At 51.6% G+C, this 9,449-nt stretch overlaps 1 protein-coding gene across 7 annotated transcripts; it reads right to left on the bottom strand.

Annotated features, from left to right (window-relative positions):
• Positions 1–821: 821 nt before the first annotated feature.
• KRT2 (keratin 2) lies at positions 822–8,654 on the bottom strand. Of its 7 annotated transcripts, XM_044915402.1 has the most exons (11): positions 8,018–8,654; positions 6,815–7,029; positions 6,409–6,469; positions 5,520–5,615; positions 4,728–4,892; positions 4,297–4,422; positions 3,244–3,464; positions 1,863–1,895; positions 1,704–1,753; positions 1,653–1,673; positions 822–1,568 (listed from the first exon to the last, which is right to left on the bottom strand). In XM_044915402.1, the coding sequence occupies exons 1-11, from the start codon at positions 8,573–8,575 to the stop codon at positions 1,264–1,266; spliced, it is 1,851 nt and encodes a 616-aa protein (XP_044771337.1). In that variant the 5' UTR covers positions 8,576–8,654; the 3' UTR covers positions 822–1,263. The 7 variants fall into 7 exon arrangements, with proteins under 7 accessions (XP_044771337.1, XP_044771336.1, XP_044771335.1 ...); XM_044915401.1 differs by having other exon boundaries at positions 822–1,547; positions 1,653–1,750; XM_044915400.1 differs by having other exon boundaries at positions 822–1,385; positions 1,494–1,763; positions 1,861–1,895; positions 8,018–8,653.
• Between the last annotated feature and the right edge of the window lie 795 nt (positions 8,655–9,449).

The raw sequence follows: 9,449 nt of genomic DNA, 5'->3' as shown, positions 1-9,449 counted from the left end.
CCTTTGTGGGGAAGAGGCTGAAATCATCCCAACCATAGGGGAAGGCTGCCCTGATTGGGATGTCCGGGGCTAGGGCGTCTCAGAGGGCTGTTGGATGTGGGGCCCCAGTATCTGCTGAATGTGTTGGGGAATTTCTCTGATGGAAGTGGAGAAATGTTCTGTGAAAATAGTGGTTGTTTATTTTGGAGATCAGTTTATAGTCCTCCAGAGACTTCCCCAGATCCTCTTCTTCAGCCTTCATTGAGAACTCCTGCTGGGGACTTAGGGCTTCGGGGATGTAGAGTGTCCATGACCTAGGTTGAGCTAAGGGAATTCGGCCTTGGAAGCTCAGAGCTGCAGACAGCCTGGATGGAACTCAAAGGGCTCAGCTGATTTGCCCTGAGGAGAAGGGACTTCAGATCAGAGCTCTTGTCAGAAGAGGGTTGGGGGGGTGGGGGCGGGTAGTTGTGGGAAAAGCTTGTTAAGAGTGGCTTTTTCTGGGAAAGAGAATTTTCCACAAATCCCGCTGTCACCTTCCTGGCAATATCACAGTCCCCAGATCTGGCAAATACTTTCTGAAAACATCACGCCCACACCCCGACTCCAGGGCTAGCCCCTCCTGTCTCTGTTCTTAAAGACTTCCAGAAAAAAAAATATATATACATCCTTGGCTTCTCCCAGCCACACTGTCTCAGGGCAACATGTCCCTGCTCCAGGAAGCTTCTCTTTTATCATTTCCCAATCTCTCCATTTTCTGCTATCTTAAGTCAGACAGGCAATGAGTAATAGCTCCTGGCTACCCACTTCTGCCAAGCTTGACATTAAACACACACCACATGTTATAAATTGCAAATGAAGGTTTATTGTGCAGACACCAAGACCACAGCACTTTAGTTGCAGAGCCAGCAAGGTGGGCTATATACACAGAAACATGTTTCCCTGGGGGCAGGGCCACGAGAAGGTGCAGGCTTTGAGATGGGGCCCTCAACAGAACAGTCGTCAGGAGAAGGACCACCAAATGGGCAATGCAAGGAGGAGCCAGGAAAGGGGGCATGGCCGGATGTACAAGGCCAAGCAATGCAGAGTCTTCCCTAGGGCTCAGAGGGTGTCACTGGCTCCCACTAACTGGTTTGGAGAGAAGATATTTCAAACATGGTATGTGGGCATCCTTTTCCTCCAAGATACCACCAGAGGTGGATGACAAGCTTTGACTTGCTGTCGATTGGATGTACAGAGACAGGCTTCTACATTCTAAGTGGAAGAGTCAAGACGGGAACTCCATCCTTATCTAAAAGAGAAGGTCACGCTGGAACCGTAACCTTCACCTGAGCCAGAACCACCCTTTTCAGAGCTGAAACCTCCTCTAGAGCCACCTCCAGAGCCGTGTCCCCCTCCAGAACCAGAGCCTCCCCCAGAGCCGGAACCTCCTCTGGAGCCACCTCCAGAACCATATCCTCCTCCAGAGCTGGAGCCTCCTCTGGAGCCACCTCCAGAGACATATCCCCCTCCAGAACCATATCCTCCTCCAGAGCCAGAACCTCCTCTGGAGCCACCTCCAGAACCATATCCTCCTCCAGAGCCGGAGCCTCCTCTGGAGCTGCCTCCAGAAACGTAGTCCCCTCCACCGCCACCTCTGGAGCTGGATCCTCTGCCTCCAGAGCTGTAACTGCCACTTCCAGAGCTGTAGCCTCCTCCTCCAGAACTGGATCCTCTACCTCCAGAACCATAGCCTCCAAAGCCGGTCTTGGATGCCACGCTCGAAGACACAGTGCTGCTGGTCACGGCTGCAGAGAGAGAGAGTGTCCCCATGGAAATTCTGACTGCCTCGTCCTGCGTCCTCCCATTACACCACCCACGGCACAGGAACACCCCACTACTTACACATAGTCACGTTGCTAGTGAAGTCTCCAGACATCCTGTCAGGGAGAGAGAAAATAGCTTGTGGCGGGGCCCTTCGGCTCTGTGTCCATATTGTTCTAGAGCTTCCACCTGCGAGCATGCACCTCGACCATCAGCCACCAGGGCTTCCAGAGCCCGCTCTCTCCCGGGCTTCCAGATCACAGAGATGGGCAGGCCCCACGTTTGTCCACACGGCATAGCAGCCCAATGCATCCCAAATTTTTGCTCAGATGAAAATGATCAAAAAGCAAATTCACTTCTGATTTGCAACCCATTTTTGAGTTTAAATCCATGATATCGAGTCTGATATACTGAACCCAAGCCACGCTAGAAATTTTGAAACGAGGCTGCACTATGAGCATCCAATTCAGAAAGAACTACAACTCTGTACAGCCTCCCCATTCTACCCTCCTGCCCTCGCCTCCTCGGCTGCATCAGAAATCTCTCCCACTTCTTCCTGCAGGCTGGGCATAGGAGGCATGGCCTGGAAGACAGGTGCAGAGCAATAGCCTAAGCAAAGCGGCTCCTTCCCTGTCATGCTGGCTTGCTGGTGGCCTGGGGTAACTTGTCCCCTTCCGGTTGCTTCAGCCAGATGAAATCACTGGGGATGCTACTACCACGGACAAAGGGCTCAGACAGGGCCCTCAAACAGAGGAAGGAAAGGTTCCCTTTGGGCGGTTAGCAAATGATTCAGTTTGTCATCCAGGAAATCTGCATAGAACTAGGTCTGGCAGGGCGCCTGGGTGGCTCAGTTGGTTAAGCGACTGCCTTCGGCTCAGGTCATGATCCTGGAGTCCTGGGATCGAGTCCCACATCAGGCTCCCTGCTCAGCAGGGAGTCTGCTTCTCCCTCTGACCCTCCTTCCTCTCATGATCTCTGTCTCTCATTCTCTCTGTCTCAAATAAATAAATAAAATCTTAAAAAAAAAAAAAAAAAGAACTAGGTCTGGCACCTGCTGCCGGGGAACAGCCAGCCAGTCAGGCCTCAGCCAGTCAGCACCTTCCAACGTGGTCCCCAGGCTCTGGGTCACAAGGTGGAGGGAGAAGACACCATGCACCCTGCTTACCCATAAGCCAATGTTTCAGGCTGTCTAGGACTAACCTGTTCTCACAACATTTTATTTTCTCTTTCAGAAAAAAACAAGATTAACTTATTGCTTAATTTAATCTGCCTTGATAGTCATTCCATATTGATAAATCTACAACTGCACACTAAATGCTTTGGGTGGTGAATGGCTGCTTGAGGAACATCGTGATGTCAGCTCTCAGTTGTCAGAAGGCCCTGCTCCACCCCCAGCTTTCCCTGCCTTGGCCTCTCGCCCTGGTCCTAGGAGGGAGCGGCTTCTGCCTTCCCAGTGCCCCGCACCTGCACTCCTCGCCCTCCAGCAGCTTGCGGTAGGTGGCAATCTCGATGTCCAGTGCCAGCTTGACGTTCATGAGCTCCTGGTAGTCACGCAGCAGCCGGGCCAGATCCTCCCGGGCCTGTTGCAGGGCGACCTCCAGGTCAGAGAGCTTGCTCTGAGCATCTTTGATGGCGTGCTCTCCCTTCTGCTCAGCATCTGCGATGGCTTCTTGCACACTCTTACACTGGGAGAGAGGAAGAAAAGGTTTCTGTTGGTCTGGAGAGTGGAGTTGGCCTGGCAGGGGGGAGGGGGAGCGGGTGTGTTCAGGGTGTGGGAAGCCAGACTCACTGGCCCTGGAAGGGTTGGGTCCCTCCGGAGTTAATGCGAGGCACAAACAATGATGCTAAGGCCTGCTGTCATTTCTGGGGCATCGTCTATCAGTCACCTCTGCCTGGACCCTTACGCTTTCCCCGTAATGAGCTTTGTCCTCACAACACAGGGCATTATCCCAGCTTACAGCTGCAAATGAAAACATCCGACATGGACTACTTCACAGAACTTCTCTGCCCCTGGAGTCAACTCTCTGCCCCACATTGTCTCTTCCAAGCTAACCCCCACCGGCTGGCCAGCTCCCTGCTACACCCACTGCCCCCCCACCACACCACCGCCCGTGCTTGGGGCCCGTGCCAAGCGCGGAGGCCAAGCTCTGCCTCCAACCCCCCCACCTCCGCCCCAGCCAGAGGATCTTGTGCTTTATTTGTTATCACTCCCTTTCATTTATGGAGGCAATCCGAAAGGTAACACACTTCTTTCCCTGCCCTAATCCTCACTTTGGAATGTCTCTTAGACCACCATAAAAATTGTTACAAGCCTTAAATTATGTTATGCTCGAGATGTTTGGATCAACATATGCTAGATTAGAATTTCTCAGTTTCTCCTCTCTCTCTCTCTCTCTCACACACACACACTCACACACTCCCCCCCCCCCCCCACACACATACACCCATACACGACCTCCCACCCCCGCAAGCCCCACTCGACCCCTGGAGCCGCACAGCCCTCAGAGCTGCGCCCACCTGCTTCTTCACATGGGCGATCTCCCCTTGCAGCCTCTGGATCATGCGGTTCAGCTCACTGATCTCCATCTTGACCTCCTTCAGGCTGTCTCCATGTTTCCCCGCCATCACCTGGAGCTCTTCATACTGTACGGGAAGAGGAGGACAGTGGCAGCTTGGAGGAAGCCTGGCTTGAGCCAAGGAAAGTCTAATACAGGGTGGGTCAACCAAGCCACCTTCGTGAGCAGTGGGGGACTGTCTCCCATCCCCAAAAGGACTCAGTGCCATTCTCAGTTGAGGGCAGTTTTGGTCCTGTGAACACTCTTGCTTGGGAATGATGCCCAACTTCTATTAGACAAAGACACTCGTCAGCTCACTGGACACTTTCCAGCCAAGGTGAAACCCAGCTTTTTAGACAAAGCTGTGGTTCTCTCTGCTCTCCGCGTACTTGCCTTGCTGTGGTACAGCGCCTCGGCCTCGGCCTTGCTCTTCTGGGCGATCTCCTCGTACTGGCTCCGGACCTCGGAGATGATGCTGTCCAGGTCCAGGCTGCGGTTGTTGTCCATGGACAGGATGACGTTGGTGTTGGTGATAGTCTCCTGCATCTGGTACAGCTCCTGCAACACGACGGGAGGTCTGGCCATGGCTTCCCTGACCATAGCCAAGGCGGTGCGGAGGCATTCCCCCTCCCCAGAGTTAGGGAAATACAGACTCTCAGACTAAGCTGAGTGGGATATGATGGGTGGGATGAAAGCGAGATAACCACCAATCCTCACCCTCTGCCAAGGGTGTCCAGAGAATTATGGGAGAGGAGTCTATTTCTGAGCCTCCTGCTGGATAGCCTTCACCAGGTAGACAGTGTTGATAAGTTTGATGCCCCCAGAAAGAAGCATGTGGATGACAAATGTTTTGGAAAATGTGTGTACACATGGGCACAGAGGGGAGGTCTGAAACACGTTAGACTTAGGGATGGGAAAAGGACAGCTCTTTGCCTAAGGGCAGCAGGACATTTGAGGAATGAAGTGAAGGGAATTTGTCCCGGGTTTCCTGAGCCTTCCTTCATCAGAGAAGATAGTTCTCTCCTCCAAGACCTACACCCCAGAAACCCCTAGTGGCCTGGAATGGTGGCAAGTGGGAGTCAGCCAGTCCATAAACCCCACTCATCCCACCTTTCACCCATTGGGAAGGACTGCTTTGATGGGAAGAGTGAGAAGCAGGGGTCTCACCAGGAGCAGCCTCCTTACCGCCTCAAAAAGGAATTTAATGAACTCAAGCTCCTGGGTCAGCACATCTGCCTTGGTCTGCAGCTCCACCTTGGTCATGTAAGTATTGTCCACGTCCTGCAGAAAATGTGAGGGGTTTCTGGCAAAACTCACCCACGGCTCAAGGTATGGGCCCCACCCTCTCTCTGTCTCTCTCTTCCACCCAGTCCCTGTCAGTGGCTCTCCAACATCGCAGGCACCTCAGGTGAGCCATGTCTCCACGGGGCATCATTTGGCACAGAGTCCACAATGCACCTCGACTACGGGCCGGGTGCCCTCGTTCACTGCTCACGTTCCTCAAGACCATCAGAGCTCAGGCGGGACGAGCTTTGTCAACCATTGTCTCCCTCCTGCTTGAGACACTGTGTGTTCCTACTATGGAACCTAATGGCCTCTGTGGCTTTTATCAGCCCTCAACTCTCCCTCCTGTCTGTCCATCCTACCTCACCTGAACTTCTCTGGATTTTACCCCAAAGCTTCTGCAGCAACTGGGCTGAGAAGCTACATTTCTGCCTTCTAGCCCAAACTCGTCAGCATAACTGACATCTTTAGGCATTCTAAGGGAGGTCCATCCCTTCCTCAGCTCTTTAGAAGACAACTGAAGTGCTTTCTGTGTTTGCATCTTGCAAGGCCCAATATAAGCTTGAAGGAGGTTATTGGTGAGAATGCTCCAGCAAATCTGCAGAGCAGCTCCAGAAGCTTGAACTGCAGACACTTTTGTTTTCAAGAGAACCAGCGGTGGACCTGCTTCACCCTTTTCCCTTAGTTACTGCTGTTTCCACTCAGAGTTCTTCTCCTGCTTGTCTGCCTGGACCCGGTGGGCTTCTGAAGCCTCCTCAGTCCCACCCAGCCATGACATTCCCTTGCTCACCTTTTTAAGGGTCACAAAATCATTCTCGGCAGATGTGCGCTTGTTGATTTCATCCTCATACCTGTGGGGACCCGGGGACACAGCTGTTAGATCAGTTCTACTTTGTTTACTTTTTTCTTTTCCTTTTCCTACTGGACTCACCCCCAAATCTTCCACTCTCTAAGAGTATAAAACACCTTCACTCTCCAAACGGTAACTATGATGTCCCAAATAAGGATGCTTTTCTATAAATTAACTCCCAAACATGTGAAGAAAACATGATCTCTAAAGCCCTCAATGTCTTCCTCACAAATAGTCGGCACACACAAATTATCACCACAAATGCAATGGGGACATGAGTGGCCTCCTGGGGGAACAACCGGATGGCTACGATCAATATTTATTTGGCATTTACTCAGTCACCTACTTCTTCTTAAAATCCTCAACAAGATCCTGCATGTTGTTCAGCTCTGAATCTTGGGATGTTCGTTCTGCAGAGAGCGTATCCACATATTTCTTCAGTTTGGCAATGTACGCTTGAAAGATGGGCTCCAGGTTGGTGGAGCGGGTGCTCACGTCCAGCTGCTGCAGCAGCTCCCACTTGGTCTGTAGCACCTGGTTCTGCTGCTCCAGGAACCGAACCTACGGGGACCAGAGGAAGAGCACAGGAGCTCTGGGTTGCCCTTCCCACCAGTGGGACTCATTTGTCAGAGTCAGCTCTGACCCTGCTTCGGGACATAAAGAAGTCTACTCGGCTTTGTGCTCACAAGTTGGATGCCGGATCCAGCTCGAGCTCCCTGCCTCCACACTTGGAAAGTTCTACAGACCCCTAATGTTACGTCTGGTACTTTCCACACAGAGAGCTCTTTTTCCTACTTCACCACCCACTATCTTGTTTGCAGCTGCTCCCGAGACTCCAGGCCATTTCCTTCTCCCATCCTAGTTGAATTCCCAGCAAAAGTCCCATAAAGTCTTGGGCAAACCAAAAATAAGCGTCCACTGGCACTGCTCCTAAAGGTGCTGAGTGTGAGAGCACCTCAGGGCAGGGCTCCTTGGTCTGGTTTTTAAGAGCCTCGTAAATTTCTTAGGCAAGTTCATCTGCCTTGAAATAGGACAAAACCCTGTAATGCTCAAAAGTGACACCAATAAAGACTTTACTGGTCACAAAACTGAGAATGCTTCTCTTGAAGGCAGGAATTTCATTCATCCCCAAGCAGGTTCAGCTTCCCAGAACTTAAGAGAGTAATAACTTCCAGGGAAGGAAAGACTATCTCAGAAGATGTCTTACCAACTTCTTCCAACACCTGCTGCCACTTGGCCTGAACTACTCAGTCCATTACTTGTCTATAACAGTTTCCCCATGATTTTCAGAATTTTCCATAAATCTTACTTATTTAGGCTGAAACAATAAAGCCAAAGGCATACATAATTCCTAACTGCAGACTGTCTCAGAAGACGCAGCCCAGGAAGCTAGCCTCTTTCCCATTTGGGAAATAAGCCAGGCTAGTTTGACGACACCAAGGGCTCCTAAAAGAAACAGGAGCTGTTTCCTATGTGCTGTTTCCTTTCCAGTGAGTAGTGGAAGTAGGGCATCCTGAGCATCAGATGGAGCCAACTTCTCATGACTCACCTTGTCAATGAAAGATGCAAATTTGTTGTTGAGCATTTTGATCTGTTCCCGTTCCTGAGACTTCACGTTCTGGATCTCTGGGTCAACTTTCACGTTGAGAGGCTGCAGGAGGCTCTGGTTGATGGAGACTTCGTGGATGCATCCACTAGGGAATCCTCCAGGCCCAAATCCGCCAGGACCCCCAAAACCTCCAAAGCCACCGCCACCTCCAAAGCGGCCTCCGCCAAAGCCGCCGCCTCCAAAGCTGCCTCCACCGAAGCTGCCGCCTCCTCCAAAGCCACCTCCTCTGCCACCAAATCCACCACCGGAGCCAAAGCTTCCACCTCCTCCAGCCACACTAATGGAGATGCTCTTGGTGCCTCCAAGGCCAACAAGACTCTGACTGCCAAAGCCACCACCGCAGTAGCCCCCTCCGCCACCACCATGGCGGCTCAAGCAGGAGAAGCCAGTGGCCGATCTCCGGCTCCCACCGGAGACCACGGCTGAGCCACTGCTAAAGCCCCGGAATCTTCCTCCTCCTCCTCCTCTTCGAGATCTGCACGAGATCTGACAACTCATGATGCCTCTGCCCAGCGAAGAAAATTGGGGTTTCCGAGACGAGTTAAGGCTGGAGAATACGCTCTGCTGTCGGGAGACAGTCAGGGTCCCCTTTTATACCTGCCAACTAGGTGTTGGTGTGCATGGGTGTGGGCACACTTATGCATGGGTTTGGTCTGCCTGGAAGCTATGCCTGGTTAGTGATTATCAAGCTAATAGCCATTAAAAGTCTACTAATCAGCTCTATCCCAAAACTTGCTTTGACTGCAAACTTCTCCTGTTTATCTGGGCATCTGTCATGCAATTCAATTTTTGTGAAATCATCGAAAGAGGAGATCAGGACATGGGTTTCTCAATCTGAAAAAAAAGACCTTCTGCAGAATGCCATTCCCTGCTCTGGACCAATCCAAAGGAGGGCAGCTACCACCAGGCCTGTGCTGGCTTGCCACCCGGTGAGGCTGATGAAAGAGGCGACAGGTTTATTAACTACAGGGGCCCCTCAGTAGCAGCTTCAGAGGCCTTGCTTGTCCCTCTGCTCCAGGAAGAGTGTCAACAAGTGCTTTGGGGGAGTACAAATGCAACGTGGGCAAGTATGCATACTCTTACAGAAAGAAGTTGGCCTAGGATGCTTCAAAAGAGTTGTCATTTTTCAAAATATCTTGACTCCTTCCCATATCACACCAGGAGAACACAAGAGCCAGTCACTGAGGAGAGGAGAATTCTCGTTCTTGTAACTAGAAGTCCTTACAGCTATCAACCCTGTCATTTTTCAACATGAAAACCCAGAGGCTGAGGGACTTAGGGAAAGCCTCTCTATTCCTGGGTCTGTCTGACTCTGGGCACTCAACAAAAGGTTGCCATCAAAGGCTTTCCATAACTCTGAGGTCCAAGTGTA

The sequence above is a fragment of the Neomonachus schauinslandi genome, chromosome 5 (assembly GCF_002201575.2).
Source record: "Neomonachus schauinslandi chromosome 5, ASM220157v2, whole genome shotgun sequence".
Classification (NCBI taxonomy): domain Eukaryota; kingdom Metazoa; phylum Chordata; class Mammalia; order Carnivora; family Phocidae; genus Neomonachus; species Neomonachus schauinslandi.
The sequence above is the reverse complement of the archived record's forward strand: the minus strand, read 5'-3'. Positions and strand labels throughout refer to the sequence as shown.

Excerpts from the sequence above, each read along its gene's own strand:
- KRT2 (XM_021686671.2), bottom strand. The coding sequence starts at position 8,575 with ATGAGTTGTCAGATCTCGTGCAGATCTCGAAGAGGAGGAGGAGGAGGA. Across the intron at positions 6,470-6,814 it reads GTTGAGGATTTTAAGAAGAA|GTATGAGGATGAAATCAACA; the intron begins GTAGGTGACTGA and ends GGGTCCCCACAG. Across the intron at positions 5,616-6,408 it reads ATTTTGTGACCCTTAAAAAG|GACGTGGACAATACTTACAT; the intron begins GTGAGCAAGGGA and ends CATTTTCTGCAG.